A 14,443-nucleotide genomic window follows, 5' to 3' on the forward strand; every position below is an offset into this window, starting at 1 on the left:
GGAAGGTAAACGACGTTTCCGTGTGCTGCTCTGGTTCGCCAGGCCACATGACCCGGAAGCTATACGCTGTCTCCCTTGGCCAATAAAGTGAGATGAGTGCCGCAACCCCAGAGTCAGCCACAACTGGACCTAATGGTCAGGGGTCCCTTTAACTTTACCTTTTAGGAGGGGATTCTCATGTCAAGGGGGAGGTGGAAGAAGCTGGAGGAGAAGGGAAGCTGGTGCACATTAGGCCATTGGCATCACAACTGAATGTAGCCAATGTATATCTGATTTAGGAATTGAAGTTAGTTGCATTAGGTACAAGTTTTAAAATGTTGTTTGGTTGACTGATAAACTAAATAGGTGTCTATCAAACTTAACTGGTTATCAGCTGCCAGCCTGTGTCACTTAAAAGGGATTTCTTAATAGCACCAACTTCAAAGGTGTTGAGTGATTTTGTCAAGTGAAATGTGCTTATTTAATCTTTTTTGCCTTATACGTATAATCTATTTTCTTTCATTTTAATCAGAACCAATGAAGATATGTGGTCTAACCTTAACACTGGTAAATACTTCGTCTGCTACATTAACATGGAATCCCAAGAAGACCAACTTTACCCATTATAAAGCGTCTGTATCAAACAGTACATTCACAAAGGAATATACTATTTTAGGAACTCGGACACATTACACCATTACAGATCTGACTGCTGGTGGGATTTATAATTTCACACTACAAAGAGTAAAAGGGAGTGTTGAAAGTCCAGTTGCCTTTACTGAAATCACTGCAGGTTTGTAGTTTTCTCTGATGCTATATTTATTTATTAAGGGTCCAATAAATATTTATGCACACTGCAGCCCATTTTTAAGGTTTTCACCCTCTATGGCTTTGTGACAACATGGGCTGCTTCACTTTTTAAAGCTGCAATCATACACTTACCTGGGAATAAGTCCCAGTGAACTGTGTAGACATGTGAGATTGCTGAAATTGGGCATTTAATCATATCAGAAAATGTTGCACATGCAGAGTGAGATGGTCCTGCAAAAATATCCCTGATGTAGGATGGGAAAAAGATGGAATTTGTTAAAGAGCTTAGGAACTCAGCAGCACATATAAAACTGGCCTACTCTCAGGACTGACCCATTGATTTCAGTGGCAAAAGAGATCTGTGCATTTGAGTCTATGTGAACTCAGGCTAGGAATAGACCTCTGAATACACAGCCTAAAGTTGAATGCTTTTTAAGGTTCAGATCATAAGTGCTTTCTTTGTAGCTGTAATCCAGGCAGCTGGATTTTAGAAGAGAAACTCCAGTTCAAGCCCATACCTGATTTGTTTTCCACTGGTCAGGTTTCATGCTTGATTTAAGTACGAGCGTTGTAAACGCCTTCTGCAGTACCTGCTGTTTTCATGCTCAAATGAAAAAATGACAGTAACTTTTTCCTTTGTTTTATTCAGTTTAAGAAAGAAAGTAAAGGATCACAGGTACTTGTGTTTAGTAATAATATAATAATTGTTCATTTTCTACATATAGCGTATTTGTTCAGTTTGTGAACAGATTATGGGGAATTTTGAGATTTGCAAATTTCCAGATTTTGCTCATTTGTTCACCACACAAAGACAGGTGACGTGTGAATAACCAGGGCCGTGGTCTACTTAAGGGTTGCTTGTGTGTGTGTGTGTGTGTGTGTGTGTGTGTACATAATACATGCATTTCAATGGAAAATAATAATGAATTTTCTTCAAGAGCCGGAAAAGCCACAGAAACTAAGAGTCTTCAACGTGTCGGCACATTCCTTTTCTCTACATTGGAGGCTGCCGCATGGATATGTGGAAAGGTTTCATGTGGTTCTCACACCTCCTCATGGCTTTGTTTCTATCCGAGATGTGGGAGGTGGGGAGTATCAGGTATGTGGGGGCTTTTGTTTTGTAGTGCTTGGATAGTCAGCAATTGTTCATATGCTCTGCTGATAGGAAAAATTGGCCAAGCATGACGTTCTCTCTATTTAAGCTTTTAAACCTTAGATGAGAATTCAAAAGTACACATGCCAAATTTGTGAGAGCAAATTTCAACATCTATGGTTTGTTGCCTTAACAACAGTTATAATACTTTTACGAAGTCCGCTGCAGACATCCAGCCAGTCATTTAAGGGTTCATGAATAGTTTAACAAAGGCAGGGCAGAGCTATTGAGTAATACAGGCTCATTAATTGTGTACTTGCCAGGAAGATCTAGACTTAAATCATTAATGCCAGGCAACATTTCCCTCTTAAGCTATCACAAAGTTATAGGAGCATTGTTTGATTCCTGTATTTGAAAAATATATATATCATTACCATGGTTTTTCATGTTATTTTGCTTCTGTTTTTTATTGGAGCTTCAAAGGCACAGGTACTTCATAAGAATGCTAACTAATGGTTTTGGTGGGTTATGCTTTAAACTGACAGCTCAACAAGTTTTTTTCCCTAGGATGCCTCAGCAAAGATGAACAGAATATTCTAGTGTTTTTAGCTGCAAGATACTAACCTGAGAATTCTGCAGAATCCTAGAATGCAGTAAACAGAGCCTCTGCGATGAGTTGTTCTTTGGCAGAAGAATCTTGTGCTCTTTGAGTGTTACCTTTTCACACCTTTTAATAGGCAACTTTCATATTGCAATAATGTGAAAAGTCTATTTAAAGAAAAGTATTTAAATATGATGTGTGTTGTGAATCTTTGTAATAGGAATGCCGCTTATTTAATGTTTGCTTTTGTTTAAATTGTAAGCTGAAGTTCTAACTGGGTTAATTTATTATTTTAGGCTGATATTTCTAGCACTACTCCTGGAACAGTGTACAATGTGACTGTTTCTTCAGTTACCTCTTCGGTGTACAGCTCACCTGTCAGCAAAACAGTGACAACTAATGTAACTAGTGAGTTTATTGTCATATATTGCGCGTGGCTATTTCCTTTAAAGGTCTCACTTACCTTTTAAAATATATATCACGTGCTATTTTGAAGATTACAGTACATTCTTTCTATTAGTGTCTGTTCATTTCTGTGTTAAACTGTTTGAGAAAGCTATCGTTTCTTAAGCAAATGGTTCATGTGTTTGAAAGAGATACATGTCTGAAAAATCAATAGTAATCTGGCATTATTTATAACAGAGTTGCCAAAATACAAGTACTCCTGGATCAGATAAGCAGCTTCCTTTCGTATGATTTCTTGGGGAATTCCACTTCCAAAAAATCTGTAGTGTTTAAAGTGCAGAAGCCTGGTGCTAAGGAAGCTTTAATAATGTGTGCGAAAAACTAAACTGGCATCAAGATCTATTTTGTCTATGACTATTGCAGCATTCCATTTTTTGAATTCTTATGGAAAGAATGCACTTGGTGCTCCAAAAGGCATTTTATCATCTTTCATAATAGTTCTAAAGAAAGCCAACTTCATACTATCTGCACTTTAAGAACTCAAAGACATCTTTGCTGGCGAATTCTTTCGTTATTATGCACTAGCAGCAGAGGTATACACACACAACTTAATTAAAAGTCTGTCCTTCATACAGATCCAGGACCTCCTGTTTTCCTTGCGGGGGAAAGAGTTGGATCTGCAGGAATTCTTCTCTCTTGGAACACACCACCACATCCAAATGGGAGGATTATATCCTACATTGTTAAATATAAAGAAGTCTGCCCTTGGATGCAAAATACTTATACTCAGGTTACAACAAAGCCAGACAGTTTGGAAGTCCTTCTCACCAATCTTAACCCTGGAACAACTTATGAGATTCAGGTACGTGTTTGGTTGTTTTCTGCCTGCTTGCTTGTTACTTGCAAAGTGTAAATTAAAATATAGTTTTTATTGTGTGTAACAGTAGGATAAAAAATATACCATATTAACCCACTGTTTTACCTTCTCATTGCACACTTGATATGCACAAAGGAAAGCATGACTGTTGCATTTTGCCTTCTTGTTGCTTCATCTCTGTTCATTCATTATTCATGTCCAATTAATTGATAGATATGAAGTTCTTTACTTCAAAATACAAAGCCTAGTTCTATTATACACACAGCACATGATCATTGCAACATTAATGAAAATCAGGTTACAGGGGGTTTAATCTTAAGAAAATGGAAGCAATTTACTGTTTTGCAATTCCTTTTTATTTCATATTATGCCACAGTGGTTAATTCATTTTGTTCAGAGGATTTTGTTTAAAAAAAAAGGATCCAAAATATTTTATGACTTAAAAAACAGATGGCTTATTATTAACGTTTTATGATTTAAAAGCCTAGTTAACTTGAACTACTGCAAACCAGAGATTGCTTTAAAATGATCACTTTCAATTTTAAGAGGTTTGGGGGGAAAATAATTATGTCAATTATTGAATGATAGCTCTTTGAATTGTACATTGATAAAAAACAACAACATACATATACAGGTTTGACTCCAAAGAAATGCACTCATCTTCCTCATTGCCACCCCTTGCAACCCACCAAAAGCCAAGCAAATAATAATAATAATAATAATAATAATAATAATAATAATAATAATAATATATTATTTATACCCCATCTATCTGGCTGGGTTTCCCCAGCCACTCTGCGGGGTGGCTTCAAGCAAAATATTAAAATACAATAATTTATCAAATATTAAAAGCTTCCCTAAACATTCTGTAGAACGCTTTGGGAGAGAGCACTGGGAGGTGGGAATTGGCAGAAAAAATGAGCCCCCCCCCTGCTTGAGCAGAACAGTCTTCTCTTCTTTCATGAGGTTTGTGTCTAAGCCATAGTGGAGATTAGTGAATACTTTTGCTTTTTAAACAGAATGATATTATTTATGTTTTAACAAACCAAATGCTATATCCTTCCTTCCTTCCTTCCTTCCTTCCTTCCTTCCTTCCTTCCTTCCTTCCTCTCCCTTATCAATTTTATTCCAACTGGATTTTGACAACAGATTTAACTTTTTAGTGTGGATCCCACCACACGTGATCACATCTCCTGTTGTGATCTAACAATCAGCATCCTATAACAATATTTCACACTTTATGAATAGGGCAAACAAAATTTCCTTCCTCTGAAGAGCCTTAAATTGTACCATTAACCATTCTCCTTGCAAAACGCGAATATGGCTGTAATATAGGCACTGTAAAGATCAAAGGTTAAACCCATTTCCTTTTATCGCTCAGCTGAGAGCATTTGCTGTCTCTCTTCTTTAAAGTAAATCTCTTATTCCATGAAAAATAATTCTCCTAGTACCCATCATTTCAGCGCACATTGCTGAATTTATTCTTTCATTATTTCAGGGTGTTGGTGCTTTGAAAGCTTGGGTTCATCACAAATGCACTTGGATTTCTCCATTCTGTTCTATGGCAGCTCGCATTTATACCTGGAAGAGATTATTTTTTGTATGTTTAAGTTTAGGGAATTCATGTGTCTATGGAGCTGGAGCTGGCCTGTTGAGCCTGGCTTGGCTCAAGGGGTCAGAGACACCTGTACCACTGAAACTGTGTTTGCAGAGGCTGCAATTGCAGCTGAGGTTTTTGGAAGGCCAAGACTGATGTTTAATCATGCCATACTCGTGACCCACTCCCAATGCCCAGTCAGGCTCTTAAGATATGCCATAACTCTAACAATGCACCTAAGAATTAGTTAATATGAGTTTCCACATGTATGTTTAGACTTTAGGTAGATTCAGATGACACAGAGCCACTTTGAGTTCATTTCCACATAGTGAACCAGTTATCTGTAGTTCTACTACAGTCTTGTAATTGCACAGAAATGTGGACTTGGCAGTGGTGTAGAAATGAGAGCTTGGATGGTCACCTCAAACATCTGGCTTTGAAAATGGATGTGTTTGCACAGCCTATGTGATGCACCATTGGCCATCACATAGAACTGTATATTGGATTAAAGCAGGGGTGTCAAACTCAAATTCATCGGGGGCCGCATCAGCAGTTTGGTCACCCTCAAAGGGCCAGTTGTATCTGTAGGACTATGTAAAGGACATGCAAAGTGGAGGTTTCCTGTGTAGAACGGCCGGCGCCGCTAGAGGGCAGACGTTCTCTGGCTTGTAGGCTGCCGCGCATGTGCTGGAGGCAGCTTTCTTGTGTAAAAAAAAAAAAGCGAGAATAAAAGGTGAAGGCTGGTGGCCAGCGGCGGCTACGCGGGCCACATGACAAGGTCTGGCGGGCTGGATTCGGCCCGCGGGCCTTGTGTTTGACACCTGTGGATTAAAGCATCTTTGGTCTCTTTCTGTATATGTTCTATTTTTATTATGTCGCTTTGAGGATGCAAACAGAAATTTGCCTTCTCCCCCCCCCCCAAATTTATGTCATTTTGCGTCTTAACCGGTCCCGATTTCTGTTGTCTGTTCATATGGAAGCCTGTTCTGTCTCTGATCTTTGTCTTGTTGCTTTTGGATATTTTCTGTCTCTGCTGTTCACTTTTTGAGATGAGGTGGCCCAAACTGAAAACCAATGCCAGTTCAAGGTTGGTGCATAGCATTGTTTTTTGTTTTGTTTTTTAAAATTATGGCAGTTTATAAAATTACGCATGGCATGGAGAAATTCCCTAACACTAGAACTCGTGGATATTCAATGAAGCTGAATGTTGGAAAATCCAGGAGAGATAAAAGAGAGTTCTTCTTCATGAAGCATGTAGTTAAACGATGGCTCTCACTCCCACAGGAGGCAGTGATGGCCACCAATTTAGATGGCTTTAAAAGAGGATCAGAGAAATTCAGGGAGGAGAGGCAGATACAGATGGTAGCTATTAACTAGCCATGATAACTATGCTAGCGTTGGAAGTAATGCTTCTGAATACCAGATGCTGGAAACCACAGGAGAGGATAGTGTTCTTGTTATGTACTAAGCTTGGATCCTAGAACAATAGGCAAGTAGGATCCTAGAATACAACAACTGATTGGCTTGCGGGAGAAGACCAATCAGGCTCCAGGAGAAAGTCAATCAACCTATTAGGCTGGTAGGATCGTAGAATGCAACAACTGTTTGGCCTGCAGGGAAAGACCAATCAGGCTCCAGGAGGGAAGCAGAATCAGCCAATCAGATGGGACTCATTGTGTAAACAATGTATATAAAAGCCTGAGGTTTGGGGGGCAATTAAATCACTGTTTTACAAGCGGCAATAAAGAGCATGAAATCACTACAGGACTCCGAGTATACTTCAGTTCTTGTGTTCATGTCCTGCTTGAGGCTTTTGTACAGACATCTGCGTGGCTACTGGGAGGACAGGATGTCAGACTAGTTGGGCCACTGGCCTAACCCAGCGGACTCTCCTTATGTTCATATGTCTGTGTCTCTATGGAATTGACATTGTGAATGATTGGGGCTTGCATTTGCTCCCACTCTGTGCTAATTTACCAGACATTACTCTATTCTTCATACAATTTCTTACTGTGAATTGGCAGTAAATGTTGGAATATTTTGTTTGAACTGGATTTTGATGTGCCTCGTTCCATGCTAATAAGCATGAGACATCTTTGCCAGTTGACACTGGGGCCCATAGATTACAGCAAAATACTGGGCAAGGTTTTGCCCAGTATCTTGTCTGTGCGATGTGCTCATGGGAAAAAGTTGTCCCATGAGCCCTTTTAAGCGGGAGGTGAAGCCTATATAAGGCTGCTTCCTCTGGAGCTCAGAGCCATTTCGCCTTGAGAGCTTCCTGCTCACACACCCTCATGTTTGAGTTTTCACTGAACATTTTTGGGTCGCTCATTGACAGGGCCAGATAGATTTTTTCTCTCTCAACCTGATTTGTACCTGGTTGGAGTTTTCTCCGCCTCTCTCCTTCAGTGAAATTATGGTCTTCCTTTTTTAAGTGGAAGAGTGTTGCTTTAATGACGCTGGAAATAGCATTGGGCAGGACCAACATAGTATAGGAGGCCCCCATAAGGGCCTAAGGGGAAGATTGACTATGGCACCTCCAAGCTCAGGTTGGGGTATCTGCCTGGTTGGAATCCGTACCCTGGTCACCCAGTGAGACCTTGTTTGCTTTGCAGTCATGTTATTTGCTGCTCTCCTGGGTCACATAATGTGCCTGCCTGGTCAATCAGGATTAAGCTGTTGAAAGTGAAATTTTAAAACATACAGTCGCCATCCACATCTCTATTCCATTGAAATAAATAGGAGCTATGTAGCATCCTTCACCTGCTCTTGCATAGCTCTTTCTCATTTCAAAGATGCTTGTGCAGGTGAACTTCCCAGTAAATTACATCTACATTTTTACAATATGTTTTTAGCTTGCAGGAATGTATGCTGTCTTCTAATTTATTATTATAATAATTATTATTAATATTGTTATTTCTTGCTTTAAAATAATTATCCTAACGGGACTAATTTGGGTTTATTGCAGGTTGCTGCTGAAAACAGTGCTGGCATTGGAGTATTTAGTGACCCATTTCTCTTTCAAACTGCAGAAAGTGGTAATTTGATTTATGTTATGATTTTTATCTAGCTTATTAGCTTATTATGTCACTGTGGAGAGCTTCAGGCGTTGTAACTCCAGATGTGTAGGTGAAAGTTGGAAGAAAAATTGGGATGCTGACAAGTTAGTCCTGCTTCTCCTATTACTGGTTTTGCAACTTACCGAAAATATTGCCCTTATGCAGCTGAAAATTCTGGATATTTTTACTAGGCTACTAGCATAATTAAGCAAGAGGATTTTTTGGAATTTTTGTGCATGTGGGTGGGTGGATTGTTCTGTGAGTGAGAAAGTGAGGGCCTGAGAGAGATTTCAGCTGTGTATCAGCGAACTGCTTAGAAATACATTGATGAGTCAGTCTCTGGAGCAAACTGGAACAGAGAAATTAGGTTGGGGCACTATAATGAGCTACTTCATCCACCAAATATAGGCTATCTGGCTAGAATACTCATGTATTAAAATTTGACTGTCACCAAGCTAAAAATGATAATTAAATGTTTTAGTTCTGAAGTCTGTGTAATGTTACATTGTTTTTAAAGCTCCAGGTAAAGTGGTGAATCTCACAGTTGAGGCTTTCAACTATTCTGCTGTAAACCTGATTTGGTTTCTACCTCGGCAGCCAAATGGAAAAATAACCAGTTTCAAAATTAGCGTAAAGCATGCAAGAAGTGGGATAGTTGTGAAAGATGTCTCTGTTAAAGTAGAGGACCTTCTGTCTGGAAGGCTACCAGAATGCAATGTAAGTAATGTAAAATGTTTTGGTTATGGGTAGACAAGAATTTGACCTATCTGCATTTTTATTTAGAAAGATGTATTTCATGTAAAATAATAATAATCCAAAGGTCTTTACTCATTCAGAAGTTGATACAGTGCTATTGTTTGGAGCTTGATTTGTATTAATCTCTTGGATAACGAGGATGCTTTTTCCCCCTAGAGTGAGTGAATGCTCCATATTGTGATCGAAAGCATGTGGGCCATCTATGCATGTCCCACCTCAAATTTTTCAATTTAGCAGCTACCCTCACAGTATCCCCAAGCTGCTGCTTAAACTGTCCCAAGTTTATAACAGAATTTGGAGATTAAGGCTAAATAGGTTTACATAGATATAACCACCATTGCACTTTATGGCAATTACTTCTGAGTAAACATACATGGGATTGTGCTACAATCATTTATCTACTTACTTGGAAATAAACCCATTGGGTTCAATGAGGAAACATGTATAGGATTGTGCTGCTAGCATGAGAACCATTTAAAAGGAAATTGCTACCTGGGGCAATGTATACTTTTTACATTATGTTTCCCTTTATGTCTCACACAATCCTTGACCTGCTTTTGAATTTTGTATCAATTCAGGTCACATAACCCAACTCATTGCTCAATCATGGTCGAAAGTTAAAGTCTGTAGTAGCAAGAATCAGACTTCTCATAACTAGAGCCCCAGTTACATTAATCAACATGGTAAGATTACTTCAAGCTAATTAAAAGGTAGAATCGTTCTCTTGTAAAATATATAATGTTAATGGCTCCCGCAGGTTAAGACCTTGGGTTTACATTTCATTCAAGCAAATGGATTTGCGGCAACACAGAGTTTCCAAACTTCATGACAAATAAGTTCTACATCAAGAGTGCTGTTTATTCAATCGGTAACGTTGCACCAGTTGTGTTACATATTGTTGTGCAGTTGCAGGCCACATAGATCAACAACATTTATCAGTGTGCAACCTAATTTAATATTTTTTCTAACAGAGATGGAGAGTGCTAGAAATAAATTTTGGAAATGCTTCACTAGAAATTGAAGTTTGGTTCTCTCAGGTGTAAAGGTAAAAAAGGTAAAGGGCCCCCGAACGGTTACATCAGTCAAAAGCGACTATGGGGTTGTGGCGCTCATCTCACTTTCAAGCCAAGGGTGCCGGCGTTTGTCCACAGACAGCTTTCCGGGTCATGTGGCCAGTAGGAGTAAACCACTTCTGGTGCAACAGAACACCGTGATGGAAACCAGAGGCGTATGCAGGTCCATTAATAGTAAATTGCAAGTGTTGATGCAGAACTCAGTAATTTGAGCTGCATTGGAGTTGACAAAAGAATAAATGCAAATTACACCAAAAAATGGCAATATGCAGCTAAGGTTTTTATTCTTTTCCCTTATTTATAGTACTGCCTAGAGAGTTCTTGGGACGCGGGTGGCGCTGTGGGTAAAACCTCAGCGCCTAGGGCTTGCCGATTGCATGGTCGGTGGTTCAAATCCACGCGGTGGGGTGAGCTCCCGTCTTTCGGTCCCAGCTCCTGCCCACCTAGCAGTTCGAAAGCACCCTTAAGTGCAAGTAGATAAATAGGTACCGCTTTATAGCGGGAAGGTAAACGGCGTTTCCATGTGCTGCGCTGGTGCTGGCTTGCCAGAGCAGCTTCATCACGCTGGCCACGTGACCCGGAAGTGTCTCCAGACAGCGCTGGCCCCCGGCCTCTTAAGTGAGATGGGCGCACAACCCTAGAGTCGGACACGACTGGCCCATATGGGCAGGGGTACCTTTACCTTTTTAGAGAGTTCTTAAGGAAAGTTTTTGTTATATTCTTCTTTTGGAAGCTTAATTAACATTCCTATTGACTCTGTATCAATTTGTAGGTAGCATGAAACTAATTGTTATTCTTAAGTTATTTTGTCTTTACAGGATAACAGTGAATCGTTTTTGTGGAGCACTACGACTCCCTCAACTACTCCTAGTAAAACTACTATGTTGACCCCAAGTACAGTTGCTCCCAGCAAAATGATCTCTGTCTGGAATGAACCTATCAGTTTTGTTGTGACTAATCTCAGGCCGTACACGACTTACCTTTTTGAAGTTTCTGCAGTTACCACTGAAGCAGGTTATATCGACAGTGCAATTGTCAGGACACCAGAATCAGGTATGTATTTTTTAGGAGGGAGATGTCAGCTATAGTGTAGGCAGTCTTCCTGGTTTCACATGCTTACACAAAAGCCCAACTTGAGAGTGTCTTGGGATTCTCAGGAAGTGTGGGTACCTGGGAAGGTTGCAGAATTCAGACCACGGGAGAGAGAATTTCTAGAACTAAAAACAACAACAACACTCACGAAATCCCTCTAAAGTTAGGAAGGGATAAAAAAACAACAACAACCCTCCACTCCATCCATAAGAATTCCACGAAAAATGTCTTCGTTTCAGAATTCTTAAGAGAACATGTATGAATTAAGAAATAAGAGCCTGATGAATCAGAGCAGTGGCCCACCTGCCTGTGGAAAGCCTGCCATTTCCTATAAAGAAATATAAAAGGGTTAATTTCTGCAGGCACAACAAACATGGCAATAAAGAACCCACAATGGGGTCCATTTAACAGTCAAAGTAGATAAGATGCTGGAGATCTGTAATTTTTTTAATGCTTCTGAAAAGCAGCCTTTGTACTAGGAGTGGGTTTAACGCTTTCACCCAGTGTTATTTTTTTCTGAACTTCTACCCCTCGGCTGCTATTTGCCTTCTTAGGGATAGCATATGGGTACTATTTCTACTTTTCTACAAATATCTTCATGTTTTGGTGGCACAGCATATGAACACCTTAGAATGCAGTGAGTTCCTATGAATAAACAAGGACGAGAAATGATTGACCACAATAAAAAAATGGTTCACTGAGTAATGGTTCACTGAGTAAGACATGTCTCCTAACTAGAACTGCAGTCCTGCTTAACCAACTTCAAGATTAACATTTTAGAATAATGCATTAATTTTGGGGAATGCCCTTACAGTTGGCATCGGGATGGCATCATCTTCAATAAGCACCTAAAAATCCTTTGAACTGATGAGAAATTTATTTCCTTTCATTAGCAGCTGTTCTCATTTTGACAGCGAGTGTAATATAAAATATTTGTCCTTTTTCATGTCCAGCAGTGCCTTTGAATAATGTCGTGTTTGACCTAAACGTTGTCACACTTCAAGCAGCTGAAACATTTTGTCAGCTGTGCAGAAATAGCAATATGTCAGGGATATCACTAACAAAGTGTTCAAGCGAATATTTGAGACAGTTTGAATTCATTCCCAAGATTATTTTTAGCAAATGGTCTGCAACGTTTTTTGGCTTTCAACTTTTTTTAAGGTCTCTAACAATATCTCTTAGTATATCTCTCTTGCTTTTCTACAAATACATATATATTTTAATTAGTCTTATGTGCCTGAATACCTAGATTTTTTGAACCCAAGGGCTACATGCTATGGGCAACCTTCCAGAGGGCGCATAGCAGTGGTGAGTGGGGTGAGAGGCCAAAAGTGGGCAGAGCAACAGGTGTGTGACTTTTACCTTTGTGCAGGAGGCTGCATTCCAAGTGTGCAGAAGTCAAAGGTTTCTAAATACGCACACACTCCATTGCCAAATCTCTTCACTGTCACAGTTCAAGGACACATTCCAGGCAAACAAAAGCACTCAAGGAAGATGCAGAGCAGGACCAGCAAAGTGGGTGGCCTGGAAAAATCTTGAGAGAGCTGGATAGAGGGCTGCATTCAACCCTTGAGCATGAGGTTCCCCACCCCTAGTCTAAAATATGCCAACTGCCACACTCCAGAAATAGTGTATTCTTAGTAATATACCACCTGAACTGTACACAAATAGCCTCTTGAAATTTTCCCCAATATTTGTGGGCAGAGAAATAATAATAATAATAATAATAATAATAATAATAATAATAATACCAACCTTTCCCCCTAGCTGCAGGATCTGAGATGTCACCACACACTCCAGTGTCTTGCCCAAAAATGGGATATCAGAGACTGGCTGATAGTTATCCAATATGGTGATATTCAGGAAGGACTGAATTGGCAGCGTGGGGCATAGGGCACAGTAGACCATTCCACCAAAATCCTTCAGGAATTTCTCAGGAGCAGAGCTCACCATCAGGCATGGCAGTAGCACAATGACCATCTCTTTTTTATTGCTTAGTTGTTGTTGTTGTTGTTTGTTGCCTCCGCAAGTGACAGCAACTGCAATTGTATTTGCAGTCTGGCCACCCTTTTGCAACCTCCATTTTGTTTTGGAGCAAGCAATGTTCTAGCAGGCACCATAGGAAATGGTGGAGAAATTTGGAGGACATTATGCAAAGTGTGTGTGTGTGGGGGGAAATGTCATTTTTTTAAAGAAACAGTGTCTTTGATCTCCTCTGTGATCAGTGGTGGCTCGTGGGGGAGGGCAGAGGTGGTGATGCCTTCCTGGTTAGGGAACTGTACACCCTTGTGCAAATTAATTGAAACAAACAATGAATTTAGTCATTTAGTGTACAAAACTCACATATACATGTACAAAATTCACATATGCGTACATTAGTAACAGATATGACCTCCACTATTTTTAAGCAGCATTTGAACATGGTTTGGCATGGAGTCTACTAGTTTCGAACAGTCACTGTTGATTTTCGGATCCCTGTACCACACTTGAATCAGTGCCTGAATGAGCTTCTCCATAGTTGCTCCGTCTACAGCACAGAGGCTTCTTTTGCATATAGCCCACAAATTCTCAGTGGGATTTACGTCTGGGGAATTCCCTGGCCAATCAAGTACCTGTTTTTGCTGCTCTGTCATGAATTTATTCACCACTTTCAATGTGTGACAGGGGGCTAGGTCCTGCTGCAATATCCCAGTACTGCCAGGATACCTCTTTTCCAGCTCTGGAATAACTCTCTTTCGTAGAACCTCAGTATATTGTGGCAAGCGCATCATTCCTTCTATTGGCTGCAGGCTTCCGACCCCATAATGATCAACTGACTTTTCATGTTTGTTTTGAGTACAGGATTACGATTAAGATAGAAAACATGCCTTGGTTCAATTAATTTGCACAAGAGTGTACTTGTAGGGATGGGTGGGGAGTGGTGGTGAGCTTGGGGGAACTTTGGAGCAGTGGCAGATGTATACTTGCAAGTCTGCTGCTACCAGACCTCACAGCCTTGCCCTGCACCATCCCTGCCCAAGGAGTGAATCACTGCCACCACTGGGAGAGTGCCCCTGCGTCCACTAGCCGTCACAGGCTACTCATGGGTAGGGTTGCCATAT

The 14,443-nt window shown here is 40.2% G+C and overlaps 1 protein-coding gene across 6 annotated transcripts in view; it reads left to right on the plus strand.

Annotated features, from left to right (window-relative positions):
* PTPRQ (protein tyrosine phosphatase receptor type Q) overlaps positions 1-14,443 on the plus strand; it is a 106,705-nt gene that overhangs the window by 18,832 nt on the left and 73,430 nt on the right. For all 6 annotated transcript variants that reach the window (XM_053404729.1, XM_053404730.1, XM_053404732.1 and 3 more), the window contains 7 exons: positions 512-772; positions 1,728-1,888; positions 2,780-2,891; positions 3,524-3,750; positions 8,331-8,400; positions 8,939-9,138; positions 11,069-11,303. In XM_053404729.1, the coding sequence (XP_053260704.1) occupies positions 512-772; positions 1,728-1,888; positions 2,780-2,891; positions 3,524-3,750; positions 8,331-8,400; positions 8,939-9,138; positions 11,069-11,303 (1,266 nt within the window). The remainder of the gene's footprint in view (positions 1-511; positions 773-1,727; positions 1,889-2,779; positions 2,892-3,523; positions 3,751-8,330; positions 8,401-8,938; positions 9,139-11,068; positions 11,304-14,443) is intronic.

Source organism: Podarcis raffonei, chromosome 10 (assembly GCF_027172205.1).
Source record: "Podarcis raffonei isolate rPodRaf1 chromosome 10, rPodRaf1.pri, whole genome shotgun sequence".
NCBI classification, from domain to species: Eukaryota; Metazoa; Chordata; class Lepidosauria; order Squamata; family Lacertidae; genus Podarcis; species Podarcis raffonei.